Genomic DNA, 21,347 nt, shown 5'->3' with positions numbered 1-21,347 from the left:
TGTGTGTGTGTGTGTGTGTGTGTGTGTGTGTGTGTGTGTGTGTGTGTGTGTGTGTGTGTGTGTGTGTGTGTGTGTGTGTGTTCACTGCTCTGTGTGTGTGCATTTCGGATGGGTTAAATGCAGAGCACAAATTTTGAGTATGGGTCACCATACTTGGCTAAATGTCACTTCACTTTCTGTTTGGTTTCCATATTCTTAAGGTACAGTCACATTTACTGTTTGGTGAATGGTTGCATTTGAATTGTTGTCATTTCAATAGGTTTCCCCATGCAGATTTGGTACTACCAAACTGACTTCCGAGTTGTGCTTCAAACATCTTCGCTAACAAAATAAGCTGCTTTTTTCATGATACTAATTATCAACTGCAGAGTTAAGAGCAGTTCATAACAACAACGATAACTATAATGATATCTAATTATATGAGAAAAGAGAAGATCAAACAACGACTTTAACAAAAAGGACATTGAAGAACGATATCGTTGGAATAACAATCGAGATGTTGTTGTTGTTTTTTTTACATAAGTGATGTTGTGGGTGTTTCATTAAGCAAACTCTTCCCATTCAATTTAATTTAATTAAACTTCCTACCTTTTGGAGAGATGGTATCACGTTGATCTGCGTGCAGCGGGTCTTTTAGCGGGACAGATAAAAACAGTTCTTGATGCGGACAACTCTGATTTTCTGCATGATGATACATTTAAAAGTTAACGACCAAACGGATATTTATAAAACTTTACATTGCTTTTGCAGATGAAATATAACATATATCAGATTAAATAAACATAATTTTACCAGGTTAAATGTTGATAACTCAACTCAAACCCATTTGACCGCGCATTCGCCATGTCTGTAGTTTGTTTGTTTGTAGTTCTCAACCGAATAATTCGTTATAGTGCATTGTATTGTGTATTAGAGTGTGTACGGATCCACAATTAAAAAATCGACCTGAAATATTAGACCATCTGGGGACTTCTGTTGTACTTTTTTTAGGTCTTGGCTCAACAGGTTTACCGCATAGGTGCCGCTAGGGGCGCTGTTACAACATGTCACTTCTCTTCTTCGTGGAATGTTCATTGAACCACACGGATCGACACAGATCCACTGACGGTGTTTACATTCTCATTTATGTGCTAAAATTACATGTGCTCCTTTTAACGATTAGGCTTAATCCGAGTAATCGTTGAGTTTCATTCATCAAAAAACTGTACAGCGTTCAAAACGGTTAAGAGGAAGGTTTTTTTTCCTTCTCAGGCATCCTCATCTGCAGCATGGATCGCCTCGCGTCTTTTGGAAGTAAGTAACAAAACTTAACGTTACATCGTTTAGCAAATCACAGATTTGTTATTCAAGGGAAGGTAACTACCTAAAGTACCTAAATGAGAAGAAGAAACGACATTCGTTACAGAATTTTATGTGTGACTAACAAAAAATCATCTTATACTATTACCATATAACGTTAGGTAACGTACTGTTATTTATTTATTTGTCTATTTATTTATTTTCTGAGCAAAGCATAATGATTACTTTACATTTTTAACCTGATTTACAGAAGAAACTCATTAAAATGTCATTCAGCGTAACGATAGACACCAAAATCTTGTCGTTGCGTGTTAGAACAAGAATCATTTGATGATATTAAAAGACTATTTATGATGTTTAACCATTGATGTTTAGCCTTGTTTAGTCCTTAGCCATCTTCAAGTATCGGCTAAAAACCATCTCTTCCATCTTTATTTGACCCTCTAACTTTAGCAATCACTATTCTAATTCTATTCTTTAATAAAAAAAAAAAAAATCTAACTAGCTTTCTAATCTTTTTGTACTCTATCTGTTTTCTTTTAATTTATTATACAATAAATAAAATCAAAATAAAAAAGACCTCTAACACTAGCTTGCTCTATTCGTTTTCTATTCTATTCGTTTTCTTTTTATTATATTATTTGAATGCCCTTGCTACTTGCTCTACGTTAAGCTAACTGAGACTTGTTATAGCACTTCTATATCATTGCTCTTTCGCTGATTTTGATTGCTTCCACTGTCCTCATTTGTAAATCGCTTTAGATTAAAGCATCTGCTAAATGACTAAATTTAAAATGTAAATGTATTTAAGGATCACAGTGCAGCCCACAAAAACTAACTCACTGTCATTTTAAATATTTAGCAATCTTTGATACTGCCCTTCAAACCCCTGGATTTTACCCATTTGTCATTATACCCATTTTTATAGAATATATATATATATATATAAATAAGGTGTCAGTAAAGACTTATATTGTAACAAAAGGTTTCTATTTTGAATAAATGCTGTTCTTTTTATCTTTTTATTCATCAAAGAATCCTGAAAAAGTATCACAAGTTCCAGTTTCTATCATTGATAATAAATCAGCATATTAGAATAATTCCTGAAGCACCATGTGACACCGAAGACTGATACTGTGAATTCAGCTTTGATCACGGCAATTAATTATATTTATATACAAATATAATGTATATAATATTAACTACTGTTAAAAAATACAATTAATTTATTTTGTGCAACATATTTTTTAATTGTCAGAATAATTATATTTCTGTTTTCATTAATGTTATCCTTCAATAATAACTTTAAAGCTGTAATGTAACTCTATTTTATTAACACTTTTATTAAAATGATGCCATATCATCTGTATTATGCAGATAACGACCTCTGTGACCTATTAATCAGCCAAATGCAATCAAATGCTTCTGCTTCTGCTTCTGTTGGCATGTTTTTGGTACAGGATATAGGTCTGTTGAAATGATAGCTTCGTTCTGTAACTGTCTCCTCAGATGATCCTTTCGATAAGCCTCCCTGTCGAGGATGTTCCTCGTATCTAGTGGAGCCTTACATTAAATGTGCTGAATGTGGACCGTCACCTTTCCTCTTGTGTCTGCAGGTGAGTCTCTGGATTGAGGATCTCATCACTGTCTGACTGCATGAATCAAATATGATGTTATATCTCTTTTCATGTGTACGATATGATTGAATCTTTCTGTTGCAGTGCTTTACTAGAGGATACGAGTATAAAAAGCACCAGAGTGACCACAAGTATGAAATCATGGTAAAGAGAGCAGTTTGAATTTAAATGATTGCACTGAATCTAAAAGGTTTTTAAGTAAAAGTAGACTGAACGTTTGAATTGAAGATTTAAATTTAATAGTTGTTTTGATTTGTTAAACCAGAAATGTGCAAAACGAAGACCTTTTTTATTCTGTGCTCCATAACTTGTATAACTCCTGTATCTTGTGTCGATAAATTAGACATTTCCTTTGATCTGCTTTCTTCTAGACATCCGATTTCCCCGTGTTAGAGCCTGGCTGGACTGCGCAGGAGGAGATGGCTCTGTTAGAGGCCGTCATGGACTGTGGTTTTGGGAACTGGTCAGTACAGATCCTTGCCTCATAACTGTTATTCTACTAGGGCTCATTTAGCAGGGATTCTGCAGAAAGGCTTAAGTTCATAAAGTCATGGAATTAAATGTTGCATGCATTGTTCAAAAGAAATATCTTTATATTTTCCAATACAAATAAACATCCTTAAATCAAGATATATTTATTTAAAATGCAAAATGAACATATGGTGTCTTTTTTTTTTTTTTAACTGAACAAAATTTGAGTTTATGCTTAGAATATGAACTAGCATCTGTCAGCCGGGTATGAAAATTAGGTTTTCTTTTCAATTATGTAGATTTTTCTGAGCCCATTGGTAGATTGGTTCTTGTTTCAATCATAATCTCACTTCATTTTGCTAAATTTGACAGAGAAAATCTTGTTTTTGTCAATTTGCATGTCGATTAAATGTATCTTGATTTCAGAATTAAGAACCTGTGGAAACTCTAAATTAGATATTTTTTATCAAATATGTGACCAGTGTTGTTGTTTACTAAAACTATTACAATTGTTTATTAAAATATTTGTTTTGGAAGTAAGTAGCTTTCTGTACCAAAATGTGCAGAAAAATAAAACCGCTTTGACAATCGTTACAGACATGTATCATAGTAACCAGACGCTGACAAAAAAAATATATATATATTTTTTAAGACCTTGGAGTATGTAAAAAACATAGTTTATGAATGCAGTAATCATATTTTTTTTTTTTTTAAAGTGTGACTTAAGTTTTTTTTATTGTAAACTTGAACTGTTATATATATATATATATATATATATATATATATATATATATATATATATATATATATATATATATATGTGTGTGTGTATGTATGTATTAATTTTTTTTTTTTTTTTTTTTTCAATAAAGTTATCAAATGAATGCAAATATTACATGAAAACTTAAATGAGAATTAGAAATGTTGCCTTGGCATAAAATAAATTCAATCTGAAATACAAAAATTCCTAAAAATGAAATAAAAGTTAAATTAAAGCTGACTATAAATATGACAAAAAAGGCAAAGGCACATAACAAAACTACTAAATCTTAAAGTGAACACTGAAAATATAAAAGTAAAAGCTAGTTCAAAAATATGAATAAATGCTGTATATACATAATAATAAATAACACTGCTAATGACAAATCTGGGTGTTTCTTCAGGCAGGACGTGGCTTACCAGATGCGCACCAAAACCAAAGAGGAGTGTGAAGGACACTACATGAAGAACTTCATCAACAATCCTCTGTTCTCCTCCGCTCTGCTCAATCTCAGACAGATGCAAGATCATCTGTCCCGGACATCAGACACAGCCATTCCCTTTAAGCGTAAGTGAGCTCCAGAATCAAGATACTCTTTAAATATATACACATACAAGCTTTGAACTCATTTCTAATCAGTCTAAAAAAGGCATTAAATTGATACCATAATAACTGATACATTTATGGAGATTTTTAATACCCTCTTCACTGTCATCCTCCTTTAATACATATAATGAGCATCATGCACAGTCCCCTTTATTCAGTCTGGCCAAGAGTCGAGGTTGTCAGACAAATTGGATTAGTTAGATCAGACCATCTTTTCGGCAGGAAATCAGTTTTTGTTCTAATGTGTTGTTCTTTCATTGTGACTGTTTGTGTTTGTCATCGTGGTCCCAGCAGCCCCTGCAGGCACTGATTTATGAACACTAGATGGGATTGTCTGGTTTATTTTATTTGTAAGGCAAATAAACACACAGAGACTGTTCTACGATATTGAAACTGCGACGATTAATGTTTGATTATAGTATATGAATATCTTTTTAGGCAGCAGTAGTCAAGGGCTGTGTCTTGTGTCTCTTTCAGCCACTGATGATCCTCCCAGGCCTTCTTTCGACTCTCAGGTGTCCAGAGATATGGCTGGATACATGCCGGCTCGAGCTGACTTCATGGAGGTGAGGGATCTATGCTTAATGTGCTGTCTGTTGGAAACAAATTAATTTCTACATTGTTCAGATCAACCCCTTTCTCTCTCTTTTTGCCTCTTATGTAAACTAAGGAGTTTGATAATTATGCAGAATGGGATTTGAAAGATATCGACTTTGTTGATGATGACTCTGATATTCTTCATGGTATGTAGCAACAAGCCACAATATGAAGTCAGCAAAACATAAAAACTAAAAATCTAGATAGATAGATGTATGCTGATTTGTCGTTAACTTCTGTTGACCATTTTTCCAGCACTGAAGGTTGCAGTAGTTGACATATATCACTCCAGACTTAAGGAGAGACAAAGGAGAAAAAAGTAAGTAGGAAAACATGCTGTACTGCCATTGAAAAACCACTCCAGGGCCTCATTTGACTATTTAATTCAACCTCAAATTGTAGCATTCCTTATATTTCCTTTTAAAAATGTTTCTCAGTGAACAAAATATACGACCCTGGACCACAAATCCAGTCTTAAGTCGCTGGGGGAAATTTGTAGCAATAGCCAACAATACATTGTATGGGTCAAAATCATTATGCCAAAAAGCATTAGGATATTAAGTAAAGATCATGTTCCATGAAGATATTAAGTAAAGTTCCTACCGTTAATATATTAAAACTTAATTTTTGATTAGTAATATGCATGGCTAAGAACTTCATTTGGACATTTAAAGACAGTTTTCTCAATATTTAGATTTTTTTGCACCCTCAGGTTCCAGATTGTTAAATAGTTGTATCTTGGCCAATTATTGTCATATCCTAAGAAACCATATATCAATGAAAGCTTATTTATTCAGCTTTCATATCGTGTATGTCTCTTGAGTCAAAATTCTCAAAATTTACATAATGTGACCCTTAACCACAAAAACAGTCTTAAGAGTAAATTTTTCGAAATTGAGATTTATACATCGGTGATCGGACAATACTTGGCCGAGATACAGCTATTTGAAAATCTGTAATCTGAAGGTGCAAAAAAAAATCTAAATCATGAGAAAATTGCCTTTAAATCTGTCCAAATGAATTCTTAGCAATGCGTACTACTAATCAAAAATTACGTTTTGATATATTTATGGTAGGAAATTTACTAAATATCCTAATGATTTTTGACATAAAAGAAAAAGCGATCATTTTGACCCATACAATGTATAGTTGGCTATTGCTACAAATATACCCCAGCAACTTAAGACTGGATTTGTGGTCCAGGGTCACATCTACTGTACTGTTATAATAACTACTAATTGAAGAATCGAATCGAATTATCATGTGCAGATGCTGTCATTTCACACTGAGTTCAGATGAGTTCAACATCTGGTGTGTTAAAATGTAACCTAATCCATAGCAACCGATCAGCCAGCCTGATTTTCTCTAGCACAAACACAAACAGCTCTTAATGAGCCCTGGCTGCCCTGTAAAGGACTAGAGCTATGTGTGTGAGCTTGACCTCAGCTCTGTGCTGAAGTGGAGCCGTAGCGGTCGACAGAGATCTCCTGCAGAGCGGCAAACAGACCAGTGACTCTACACTTCCACATAACATCTGAGACCAGTGCACCAAACAAACACACACCACGGATGAGATGCTTTTAATAAAGCATAGCCCTCAGCTCATAAAGACAAGCATCGTTAAATAAGCAGCAAACCAAGGCTGTGCATTACAGTCATTTTACCACGATTATGTCATGTTTATTGTATTCCCAATGCAATCTTCTGTGAAATAACAGCATCTGTAGATTATGTAAATAATAGACTGTACATGATAGACAGTTTAAACTAACATAAACTGTATTTACAAATGTTGTGAAGTCATTGTAATGCAGAGCCTCAAGTTATGTGTTGCTTAAATAAAACTGATAATTTATTGTCCGATCACCTTTCATATGATGTTTAAATCTCAATTTCAAAAGATTTACTCTTAAGACTTGTACTGTTTTGTGGTCCAGGGTCACAAATATATGTGTGTATATATTGGGGTCAGTATGTTTTTTTTTTTTTTTTTTAAGAAGTCAACTGTTCCTCACCATGGCTGCATTTATTTGAACAGAAATACAGTACTAAAATAGTAATATTGTGAAATAAAACTAGTTTCTATTTTAATATTTTTGATTTGCAGAAACTGTGGTACAGGATTTAAAAGAATGACTGCATTTATTTGATTTTGAAATCTTATGTAATAACAATATTATAATATGTCTTTACTCTCATTTAATTTATCTAATGTGTAGTTGCTAAATAAGGTAATAAAAAAAATGATCAAGCAGTAGTGTGAAAAATCAATTCATTAAATATTTATATATATATATATATTATATATATATATCATACACACTTGAATATACTTCGAGCCAGATCTGTTTTATAATCATCTCTTTCAGGATCATTCGAGACCACGGCCTCATCAACCTACGCAAGTTTCAGAGTAAGACGAGATCTTTTTTTAAAACATGGTGTTGTGCATCATATTAGCCAAACTCTTATGCTATCTCTTATACTCTGTTGTGTATGTGAGGTTGTAAAGTAGGTTCACCATGCAGGTATTAGCTGGTTGGTTACAATGCACAGACCACAAGTTGCTGCCGCACCTCCAATAACACGAGCCATCTCTGCCGAATGTTTACAACGAGCACCCTGGAATACTGCAATGCCAGATCAACACTGATCCCAGAGCTGTTTCACCAGCCGTGATTGCTCCCCTCTGAATAGTTTGGCCTGAACCGATTTCAATAAGAATACGCTTATCCAATTATTTCCTCTTTGCGTGCAGGGGAAAAAAAGCAGGGAAATCCAATCAGGTTTGCATGTTTTGCAGAGACGTATTGAGTGTTTGTGATGCGAGGAGTCGTTTTTATTTATCTATGGGCTCCCAGCCACCCTCCTCGTCTCCCTGCGCTCTCGAGACAAAAGCGAGGCGATAGTTACCATGGAACTGCAGCCTTGTTGTCATGGAGACTGCGGGAAAGTGTGTGTGCATTGCGAGTGATAATGGAAGCAGTGGTTAAGACCTGATGGCTCGCAGCGGTGTTGGTTTATCCCCAATTCAAGAGAGTAAGACCGCTTGACCTGGCTGTGCACACACGGGCCGGACTCGTATCCCATCAGCCACTGCTGCACGGAGGGCACTGATATTGTAGTTTGATACATCTTGACTGATTTTTGTAGAGTGTGTGTTTCTGGGTAACATCTCGGCAAGCTAGCATTGGCAGATATCACACCTCACACTCACCCACATAGAGCTTTCTCTTTCTCTCTTTCTCTCTCTCTCTCTCTCTCTCGCTCCGTAGCAGCAGGACTGATGGCTCAACCCTTCCAAGCAGTGGCGGATCTAGAAAATTTTGCATGGGGGGGCAAAGGGGTGGCAAGAGGTCTTGGCAGGGTGGCAGGGGTACATGGAATCCCTATATATGAATTGCTTTAAAAAAAAACACAAAAACACTTTTAAACTACAGTAGTTATTGTTTAATCATGCCCTTACACACTACAACGTTTTTTAATTCACAACACACACACCAGTTATGTTTAGACTACTTAATTCTATTGTATTTGTTATTTCCCCAGTTGTAACCTGGTTTCATTGCTGTGATATCTGAGAGGAATTGGATTTAATAGGACTGCTTAGGCTTAGCTAATCAAATGATCGATCTCCTAACTGGCACTGTATTGTGTGTTGTAACGTAACAGCCCAAACTAAAATTGGGTATTTTTATTTAAAGTAATTAATTAATTATTAAAGCGATTTAAGGGAATAAAGAAAAAGAAAGGCTTGTTGTATTAGTGAAATAATTGTAACTATTTGCAACTAATATTTTATTTTTAATTTACATAAATGAATCAAGGAAATTATAGCATATTTTCAATTCGAAAAGGCAAAATGTAAGAAATAAAAAAGTTGAACTTTTCTATTGTAAAACAGTCAAATATTAAATTATCTACTTACATTTTACCAGGCATTTGTTAACTTATTTAATAATTTTGACATTGATGAGCTAGACCGCTGAACTTTTAGTCTTCATAACAACAAACAGAGCGTTGCGTAATGTAGTGCATCAGAGCAGCATCAATAATAATATCAAGTGAATCTCTTATCTGCATCTTAAGTTTATTGCCAATAATAATCACAGGTTTGCGAACGTGAACTCGGTGAGCTCGCGCAAAACACATCTTCAGCACAGCGACTCATTTAAACGCCTCTGATTGGCCGATGTGATCAACAGACATGTCTGTGATTGGCTACAATGTTCAACGTTGCAAAAGCACGTCAAAAGTACCTTTAATGCAAAGGGAAAAATATAAAAAAAATGTAATATGCACTGTTCATGATTAGTTAATCGCGGCCGCTGTAATCTTATTCACATTTGTTTTTCTGATGAATTGTTTTGCTCTGTGAGAAAGACAATTTAACAAAATATTCGGGGCTTTACTAAAAACTTTCGGGGCTTAAGCCCCATTAGCCCAGCCCTAGCGCTGCCCCTCAATATTTTAGATTTTTTATTAAGCTGTTCTTGTCTTTACTAAATCAAAATCAGGCTAATCAAAGAGAAGAGTGCTCTTACAAATCACGAGGGAGCGATTTGACCGCTGATTTTGCCTAACGTAATAGACTCGCTGTTTTTGCTGATGCTGAATCGTCTTTAGCATACAATACATTCATTACAAATGTAACTTTAAGTTAAACGTGTGTTTAAACTACACCTGGGGAAACTCACTTCACCTTCAGAGGATCTGTCCGGGGCAGTTCAGTCTCTGGTTGCAGGGCCACCGCACCGAAGCAGACTCACTGTGTGTATGAGGGGAAGTCGTGGCCTAATGGTTAGAGAGTTGGACTCCCAATCGAAAGGTTGTGAGTTCGAGTCTCGGGCCGGCAGGAATTGTGGGTGGGGGGAGTGCATGTACAGTCCTCTCTCCATCTTCAATACCACGACTTAGGTGCCCTTGAGCAAGGCATCGAACCCCCAACTGCTCCCCGGGCGCCGCAGCATAAAATGGCTGCCCACTGCTCCGGGTGTGTGTTCACAGTGTGTGTGTGTGTTCACTGCTCTGTGTGTGTGCACTTTGGATGGGTTAAATGCAGAGCACGAATTCTGAGTATGGGTCACCATACTTGGCTGAATGTCACTTCACTAATCACTAATTTTTTTTTTTCACTAATGAGCCAGACTGAGCGAACGCCGCTCTGCACGTTTGAATCAGGGACGTAACTAAGTATTCGAGGGGCAGGGGGGAAGGGTGAATAATACATTTAAAATTAAAAATTAAATTGTTCACTTTTGGTAAATGTATTGGACATAGTGGTGGCTTGTTTTTGTAAGTACAGTTTTTGGATCATTAAAGTTAGGGGGGCAGCTGGGGGGGCAAGGCTCTAGAGTGGGGGGGGCCCCTTGCCCCCTTGTAGATCCATGCTTCCAAGCCAACCGAGCTTCAATGATGGGTCACAGCTGGACTCTTGATGCATTGCTGCTGGCATCTGCTTTTCAAACACAGCATTTCCGATGTAGCAGATCAGCTGTGTTCCAAAACTTAGTAAGCTCCCTACCTAGAAGTCATTTTAGGGGCCCAAACATATCCTTAAAGTGTAACTTGACTTCAACCCTGATTCGTATTTTTTCAGAGTCAGTGTTCTCTGTAAATGAACAATACTTAGTTGTTCTCTGTGTTACATGGGCAGAGAGGTTTATGTTTAAAGTTTCTGCCAATCTCATGTTAATCTTAATAATACCTATTGAGTAGTATTGCATCCTTCATATCTAGGCTTTAGTTTTATCAGATTTATAAAAGAAGATACAGCTGTACGTTTCTCTCTGAAAACAGCTCTTAAAAACAAATGTATTCGTTCCAACTTATGAATTGAACACTGTTCTTAATTATGCTAGTTTGTACAAAAAAGAATATACAAATAGCCAAGTGTCAAGAATGTTACTGACCTACACCAAAGCTAAAATATATGTCCGTTTTGACACAAATGCTTTGTGTTCAACTGAGCCTTTTAAAGTAGGCTCCATTTTATGGCATACATTTATTTGTTTCATTAAAGTTTGAAAAATAGCAAGTTAAAGGTACAAATTTGACCTAATATGGATGAATGCCATGTGTTTTTATGATTTTAAGGGTGCTGTTATCTTGGCAACATGCTAATGTCAAACTCCACTGGAAACTATTGTGATTTGAGTTTCCTGTGTTCTTTGTGTGACGGTGCTTCTTTGCCAAATCAGTCACTTAGAAGGTGCATATGTGCATCTGTTGTGTTGTCAGTTTTAGAGAGGCGGTATCCCAAGGAAGTGCAGGACCTTTATGATGTCATGAGGCGCTTTGCACGTGTGGTGGGACCCATAGAGCACGACAAGTTCATCGAGAGTCACACCTGTGAGTATTCATCTCTTTTTTGACACCCTTGATGTATATGATGTCATTATTTTGGTTTATATATACTAGACAGTCTAGTTTTCTTTCTCAGCTGACACAGGGTCAGTCTAGTCCTTTTTGTGGTTTGATAAATGTGTGTAGGTCCGTTGGGGTTAGATAAACAAGACCCTATGTCACTCACCAGCGCTGAGTCTGAGGCAGTAGTTTGAATCAGGGTGAAAATTTCACCGGTCCATCTGCTCTCTCTCTCTCTCTCTCTCTCTCTCTCTCTCTCTCTCTCTCTCTCTCTCTCTCTCTCTCTCTCTCTTTCTCTCTCTCTCTCTTTCTCTCACGCACTCGTTCACAGTGGAGTTTGAGCTGAGGAGGGAGATCCGCAGACTGCAGGAGTACAGGAGAGAGGGAATACAGTCCTTCTGTGGTAAGATGCACGCTCACTCGGAAGTGTATCATTGGAGGTAGCCCGAATGAAAATGAGGTTAAAGGGAGAGTTCACCCAAAAAATGAACATTTGCTGTTAATATGCTCACCCTCAGGCCATTCGAGATGTAGGATACTTTTTTTCTTCAGTAGAATAGCTGAAACCGTCATCTTGGATTATTCAGAAAATGCAAGTCAGCAGCTACCAGCACTTCAGAGTCAAAAAGAGCAAACAAGAACAATCATTATTTACAGCATTATGAGCCTCAGGCGAGTGGTCCAGACTGCTATCTAGTTCACAGACTAAGTATTCTTTGAACCTTTTTTTTTTTTCCTCAAGTGAACTTGATGCACCAGTTCACCAAATCAGACTGAACTGTCTGAAACAGTTTGCATTTCAAGCTGCACAGATCTATAATCTTACCTCACTTTCAGATGTGCCCAACAGTCACTCCCGTCACAGCCAAAATACTAGTGTATATGATCCTTTGATGCACGTTTTTGCAAACTAATTCAGCCCTCCAGTTCCTCCAACAGTCACTGAACTGAGGAAACAACCCTGACTCGGACCAGAATTGATGAGCTGCTGATATGAGCGTGCATGAACCGTACACTTGAATGAAAGAGTTTTAATGCTATCTCATGGTTTATGGAAAATGGTGACGTGATTTTGATTAGTTAATTCACTTTATATGCTTTAGACATGTAAAACATCTGCGTTTTACCACATTATAATTGGGTGCTTTAATAATACAATGCCGTGTACGTTACGTCATTGTGTGATTATGCAAACAAATTGGTGAATCTGTTATTTGAGCCAGTTTATTGAAACAAACTGTCCCAAAGAACCAGTTTGTGGAAAAGAATCAGGCTTCCCTGTTTGCCTGAGGCTATGGATTACTGTTGTAAATAATGTTTAGTTTCTTGAAAAAAGTCAGCTGTATCTTGGGTGGCCTGAGGCTGGGTAAATTAACAGCAAATGTAAAAAAAAACCCTTCAAATTAAGCACAGTCAGCAAGTGAGAAATAACAGATCTATATGGTGAATATGGTCTACTATCTACAGTCAGCTTTTTGTTCTTGTTCTTAAGATGTCACATTTCGAGAGCTTTGCTCAGAGCTGATCTGACATCTGTCATCTGGCCTGCAGGTGCTAAAGTGTACGAGAGAGTCAAATGCATGCGAGAGGACGAGCGCAGGAAGAGGAACATGCTGTGTGACATCCTGCAGTACATTCATGATGCTCGTGCGTGCCAGAAGTGGCTCCAAAACCAGGCTGCCATGTAACTCTCTATACTACTACTTTTTTTTTAAAAGAACATAAGTCTCTGAAGCTCTCCATAGCTGTGCATATTAAATCATAAAATACAATAACACTGTAATAATTGTTTTCTATTTTAATATATTTTAAAATATAGTTTATTCCTGTCATGGTGAATTTTCAGCATCATTCCTCCATTCTTCAGTGTCACATGATCCTTCAGAAATCATTCTGATATGCTGATTTGCTGATGTTGAAAGCATTTTTCAGGATTCTTTGAATTGAAAGTTCAAAAGCATTTATTTGAAAAATAAGTCTTTGGAATGTCCTCGCTGAATAAAAGTATTCTTTAAAAAACAACAACAAAAAAACGAATGAAAGAAAAATCGTACTTACCCCAAACTTTTGAACAATAATAGAAAATTAAAAAAATGTTAAAAGACAGTTTTTACTATATGAAAACTCTTTTATTGCTGCCATGCAAGCACTTCTGTTTCTTTCTAGCATACATTCATATGCTGTTTATGAGTATCACGTATATGATTCAAGTTTCTTTCTGCCCGCTGGTCCTCAGTGTATTCTCTTCAAACAACTTGTGGGTATTTGGCTCTCAGTTTATTTGTTTGTGTTTTTGTAGCTCCAGCAGTAGTTTCACAAAAGCTGGTGTAAGAATTCAGCAAAAGTAAAAGTGAATGATGAATCAGCCTCTCTATCAATACTTTATTTTGCTGAGAACCCCATGAGCCCCAGCCAGCCTTTCAGAGATGTGATAATGTTTTTCTTAACTAAAGCAGCTGTTGGCTGACTGTGTTTCTCTCTCGCAGTGATGCTGGACTCACCCCTGTGGTCACTACTATCACTACTTCAGGTACAGTGCTGCTTATTTTCCTCCATTATTCACGCTATGCCTTCTTTCCTCCACTCAAGTCTCTTTTTGCAATCTTAGTGATGTCCTCTTCAATCGTGAAGCCGCAGGCTCAAACACATTAATCTATTCTGTGAGATGCACCGCTGTAAATGGGCAACAAAGAAAAAAGATGCCACTCACATCTCTTTGTACTTCTCATCTACTTTAACATTTTGGCTTTTTGTCACTTCACTGCACAACTAGGACATATTTGAATGCATATGAATCTGATCAGTCTCTTTGTCTTTATCTGAACATTCAAGCATTTTTGGATTTTGCTGATACTGAAAAATAAGTTGGGAGAGTAGTTTATTTTTTATCAGTAATCATATTTTAAATCAATTTATTGAAATCCCCATTTCTCATTACTTAGGGTTAGGTTAGGGTTAATAACAAAGTATTAATTATTAATACCTCTAATTTTAATGCAGATGTTGAGCAGGAAGTGCTTGTTAAAATATGACAATTAGTTCTCCTCACCAAAACACGCATTGTTTATATATATATATATATATATATAAAATACAGGTGCTTCTCAATAAATTAGAATGTCATGAAAAAGTACATTTATTTCAGTAATTCAACTCAAATTGTGAAACTCGTGTATTAAATAAATTCAGTGTACACAGACTGAAGTAGTTTAAGTCTTTGGTTCTTTTCATTGTGATGATTTAGGCTCACATTTAACAAAAATCTCAACAAATTAGAATACTTCATAAGACCAATTAAAAAAAGATTTAGTGAATTGTTGGCCTTCTGGAAAGTATGTTCATTTACTGTACATGTACTCAATACTTGGTAGGGGCTCCTTTTGCTGTAATTACTGCCTCAATTCGGCGTGGCATTTTCCTCATTTTCCTCTTGACAATAGCCCATAGATTCTCTCTGGGGTTCAGGTCTAGTGAGTTTGCTGGCCAGTCAAGCACACCAACATCATGGTCATTTAACCAACTTTTGGTGCTTTTGGCAGTGTGGGCAGGCGCCAAATCCTGCTGGAAAATGAAATCAGCATCTTCAAAAAGCTGGTCAGCAGAAGGAAGCATGAAGTGCTCCAAGGTTTCTTTTCAAAAAACACAATGGACCAACACCAGCAGATGACATTGCACCCCAAATCATCACAGACTGTGGAAACTTTACAATGGACTTCAAGCAACTTGGGCTATGAGCTTCTCCACCCTTCCTCCAGACTTTCGGACCTTGGTTTCCAAATGAAATACAAAACTTGCTCTCATCTGAAAAGAGGACTTTGGACCAACAGTCCAGTTCTTCTTCTCCTTAGCCCAGGTAAGATGCCTCTGACGTTGTCTGTGGTTCAGCAAATTCTGTGACACGTCTGTGTCTGGTGGCTCTTGATGCCTTGATCCCAGCCTCAGTCCATTCCTTGTGAAGTTTACTCAAATTCTTGAATCGATTTTGCTTGACAATCCTCATAAGGCTGCGGTTCTCTTGTTGGTTGTGCATCTTTTTCTTCCACACTTTTTCCTTCCACTCAACTTTCTGTTAACATGCTTGGATACAGCACTCTGTGAACAGCCAGCTTCTTTGGCAATGAATGTTTGTGTCTTACCCTCCTTGTGAAGGATGTCAATGATTGTCTTCTGGACAACTGTCAGATCAGCAGTGTTCCCCATGATTGTGTAGCCTAGTGAACCAACTGAGAGACCATTTTGAAGGCTCAGGAAACCTTTGTTTTGAGTTGATTAGCTGATTGGCATGTCACCATATTCTAATTTGTTGAGATAGTGAATAGCTGGGTTTTTGTTAAATGTGAGCCAAAATCATAATTAAAAGAACCAAAGCCTTAAATTACTTCAGTCTGTGTGCATTGAATTTATTTAATACACGAGTTTTACAATTTGAGTTGAATAAACAAAATGAACCTTTTCACAACATTCTAATTATTTAAATTTTTTCATGATTTAAGACTCTAATAATAAAAAATACTAATATAATAAGTATTATTATTATTAATAATAATAATAATAATAATAATAAAATAATAATCATAATATGAAGTACCTTAATGGAAATTGTCATAAAAAATTGTAAAATGTAAATATATATATATATATAATAAATATATATATATATATATATATATATATATATATATATTAGGGCTGCAACTAACGATTATTTTGATAATCGATTAATCTGTCGATTATTTTTACGATTAATCGATTAATCGGTTTATGTACTTATATTTTAGTTTTTCCCATTTTTTCCCCAAGTAAATTATTAATAAATGGTCTTTATCCTTCAGCATAGATTTTTAAGAGATTTTAACCATTTTGCACTGTCATATCCTAATCAAAAATATACCTGGAGTTGTTTTATTGTGTTAGTAATCCTTTGTCGAACTCTTCTGCAATCAGAACACTGACCCATACTCTAGCAAATTTCACAAGGAGATTTCAAATAATGTTTTCACCATGGCAGCCCTTAGAGCTCCTAAAGTAGTTTAACATCCCGAACGAAGCTTAAGGAATCTTTCAGAACATATTTTCACGAAGAATAAGGATAAAACAGAATAAAATTGCAGTGCATTGTATTTTATTATTTAGTGGGAAACAGCTTTATAGCTTTTGCTGTGAAATTGTAAACAATCCTTCGAATAAAGTGCCAGTGGCATGAAACCTGAATGGAACTCACAATTTAAAGTAAAATCCATCAGAAGGTTGTCCAGAAAAAAAAATTGGACAGTCACACACAAAAAACCTGCTGTGTGAAAAAGAGCAGTGAATACTTAGAAAAAAAGTGCATTTCAAATATCTTTAAACATTTACCTCTTTCAAATATCTTTAAACATTTACCTCTCTCATTCAGTCATAATTAGGCTGCACGACTGAATTTTGAACCGTTAAACGACAAACTGATCACAGAACATGTTTGTAAAGCTTTAAATGTTAACTGTTAAAAAGCAGTGTTATCAGCTTTTACGACTAAACATTTGCAAACAACATTGTACTGGAGAATCTGCACAAATAAAAGTCTTAGGGGCCGTTCACATATCGCGCCTAAAAACGCGTGGAAAACGCTAGGCGCGCCGCTTTCTCCTCCTTTCCAAAGCGCTCGTGCAGAAGCGCCCCTGAGGCGTCTGCCTCTGCTAAGCAACCATGACGTGCTCTCTCCTTGAAGACGCGGAAATTTCAGCAAAGGATAAATGGATTTGCAGCTCTAAAAATCGCTTGCAGTAGCTCTGCTACTAAATTTATTTCAAAATGGAAATTCATATACAACTATGATCAGCTGTTCCTTTCATCTTGGCTGAGCTTTTAACGTTGTTACGGGAAAGGATGAAGCTGATTGGTTAGTTCTTGTCACATGACCCGCGATGCGCTTGCAGCATTCTGAAAAGTTGAGCTGTTTTTAACTCGATGTGGTGCGGTGTTGGAAATAACGAACTTGAGCGCGCAAAAGACGCGATATGTGAACGTCCCCTTAAACAGTTCAGTAGTGCAGAGATTACAGGTTACTCTTCTTTTTTGAAGGCTCAAAGTAAAGTACTCCCAGTCTCCCACATCCCGCTAAATGCTGCAGAGACGCTGTTCGGGAAGCACGTGACATAAAACGAGGCCAGCTATTGGCTATTCGCTACTTCTCCGTCTGTACTGGCTGAGTAAAACCTCCGGTGGCTCATTACTGCCACACTTTGGTCACCGCAGATTTGAAATATGCACGAAATGAGCCGCTTACAGCAAATAAAAGTTATTTAGCAACGAATCGATGACTAAATTAGTTGACGACTATTTTAATAATCGATTTTTATCGATTAAATCGATTCGTTGTTTCAGCTCTAATATATATATATATATATATAATTTTTTTTTTTTTTTTTTTTTTTTTTTTTTTTTTTTGAGCTCTAATAATAGTAATATAGTAGAAAGTATTATTATTATTAAGGAACAGTGTTTAATACGGAGTACCTTCATGGGAAATTTTCATGAAAATATTTTTATAATACAAAGATTTTCATAATAGTGATAATAATTGTATCATTAGTAGTAGTAGTAGAAAGAAGAACAACAAGAAATCTATTTAGTCAATTCATTGTTAACTATTTACTATTAACTAACAATTAACTATGACTTTGGCCTCAATAAACTCCTAATTTTCTGTTTATGTATAGTCAGTAAGTTAGTTGATAAGTTTAGGTCTGGACTAGGATCAAGGGATCTATAATATATAATCATGAGGAACAAAGCATTTATATGTGCTTTATAAGAACTAATAAACAGCCAATATGCCAGTTATACAAGCAAATAACCAACTGTTAATAGTGAGGATAAGTCTAAACTAAAATGTTTCCATGTTCTTTTATTGAATGCAGCACAACTTAGAAACCGTTGGATAATCATTGTTAATGCACAGTCCCGTGGCTTATTGCTTTGCTCAGTTATTTGCTAAATGATATCCTGCAACACATCTGTTGCTAACGGTTCTTGATGAGGAGAATCTGAACGGTCTCAATCGTCTGATCCACAGGCAGAAAAAGCGCACCTCCTCTCAACCTAACAGGACTTCCTGGCACCGAGAAACTCAATGAGAGAGAAAAAGAGGTTTGGAAATCTTGATTTTGCTTCTAGCACGAGCTCATTTCAAAGACATCTGCCTCATTGATGTGATATAATAGATCCTAAACGATTCTCTCAACTCTCCCTCAGCTATGTCAGGTGGTTCGTCTGGTGCCTGGGGCGTATCTGGAGTACAAACAGGCCCTGATGAACGAGTGCCGGCGGCAGGGGGGTCTACGGCTGGCTCAGGCCCGATCGCTCATCAAGATAGATGTCAACAAGACACGCAAAATCTATGATTTTCTTATCAAAGAGGGCTACATCAATAAGGTTTAGTGGTGATTGAACTGCTGCAAGGACATCTGGTAGATGAAGAATCATATTCGTTGAGGATCATTCATGTTGAGAGAGCAATGAGAGATGACAGATTTGAAATGCACTGGTTCGATGTGTTTTTTCCTTACAGATCTGCACCTGTTTGTTTTTGAAAGACTGACGGAGTGCTTCTTTAAAGCTGTGTTTAGGTCTATATAAGCTGAGAGTTGTGTATAAAGACTGCTGCTGTTTGTACCAAGGAGAATCTGATTACACATCACTGTAAGATCAAGAAATCATTTTATTTTTTATTTGTTCACTTGCCCTTAAAACTGTCAGTTAATTTTAGAATTCTAGAATTGTTAGATGAATATAACAAGGTCTGTAAAGAAAGTTTGAATCACAAAATCAATATAGAAATAAGAAATGTATTTCTTGTTGTTGTTGTTTTTTTGTGTGTGATTATTAAATGTACTGATATTTTCATTACCATTCTGCACATATATATATATATATATATATATATATATATATATATATATATATATATGGCAATATATATATATATATATATGGCAATATATATATATATATATATGGCAATATATATATATATATATATATGGCAATATATATATATATATATATATATATATATATATATATATATATGGCAATATATATATATATATATATATGGCAATATATATATATATATATATATGGCAATATATATATATATATATATATATATGGCTATATATATATATATATATATGGCAATATATATATATATATATATATATATATATGGCAATATATATATATATATATATATATATATATATATATGGCAATATATATATATATATATATATATATATATATGGCCATATATATATATATATATATATATATGGCAATATATATATATATATGGCAATATATATATATATATATATATATATATATATATATATATATATATATATGGCAATATATATATATATATGGCAATATATATATATATATGGCAATATATATATATATATGGCAATATATATATATATATATATATATATATATGGCAATATATATATATATATATATATATATATATATATGGCAATATATATATATATATGGCAATATATATATGGCAATATATATATATATATGGCAATATATATATATATATATATATATATATATGGCAATATATATATATATATATATATATATATATATATGGCAATATATATATATATATATGGCAATATATATATATATATATATATGGCCATATATATATATATATATATATGGCAATATATATATATATATATATATATATATATATATATGGCAATATATATATATATATATATATATATATATGGCAATATATATATATATATATATATATATATATGGCAATATATATATATATATATATATATATATATATATATATATATATATATATGGCAATATATATATATATATATATATATATATATATATGGCAATATATATATATATATATATATATATATATATATATATGGCAATATATATATATATATATATATATATATATATATATATATATGGCAATATATATATATATATATATATATATATGGCAATATATATATATATATATATATATATATATATATATATATATATATATATGGCAATATATATATATATATATATATATATATATATATATATATATATATATATATGGCAATATATATATATATATATATATATATATATATATATATATATGGCAATATATATATATATATATATATATATATATATATATATGGCAATATATATATATATATATATATATATATATATATATATATATATATATATATATATGGCAATATATATATATATATATATATATATATATATATATATATATATATATGGCAATATATATATATATATATATATATATATATATATGGCAATATATATATATATATATATATATATATATATGGCAATATATATATATATATATATATATATATATATATATATATATATGGCAATATATATATATATATATATATATATATATATATATATATGGCAATATATATATATATATATATATATATATATATATATATGGCAATATATATATATATATATATATATATATATATATATATATGGCAATA

The 21,347-nt window shown here is 34.0% G+C and overlaps 1 protein-coding gene across 1 annotated transcript; it reads left to right on the top strand.

Moving 5' to 3' along the window:
- Nucleotides 1–1,017: 1,017 nt before the first annotated feature.
- On the top strand, nt 1,018–19,486 carry LOC132122869 (transcriptional adapter 2-alpha-like). Its single transcript, XM_059533361.1, has 15 exons — nt 1,018–1,293; nt 2,809–2,915; nt 3,021–3,080; nt 3,308–3,399; nt 4,571–4,734; nt 5,251–5,339; nt 5,444–5,516; nt 5,626–5,689; nt 7,740–7,783; nt 11,611–11,721; nt 12,068–12,139; nt 13,288–13,420; nt 14,223–14,266; nt 18,791–18,864; nt 18,970–19,486. The coding sequence occupies exons 1-15, from the start codon at nt 1,269–1,271 to the stop codon at nt 19,153–19,155; spliced, it is 1,338 nt and encodes a 445-aa protein (XP_059389344.1). The 5' UTR covers nt 1,018–1,268; the 3' UTR covers nt 19,156–19,486.
- The last annotated feature ends 1,861 nt before the right edge of the window (nt 19,487–21,347 follow it).

Source organism: Carassius carassius, chromosome 41, assembly GCF_963082965.1.
Source record: "Carassius carassius chromosome 41, fCarCar2.1, whole genome shotgun sequence".
Lineage (NCBI taxonomy): Eukaryota > Metazoa > Chordata > Actinopteri > Cypriniformes > Cyprinidae > Carassius > Carassius carassius.
Note: the sequence above shows the minus strand (reverse complement) of the source record. Positions and strands in the feature narration are given on the sequence as shown.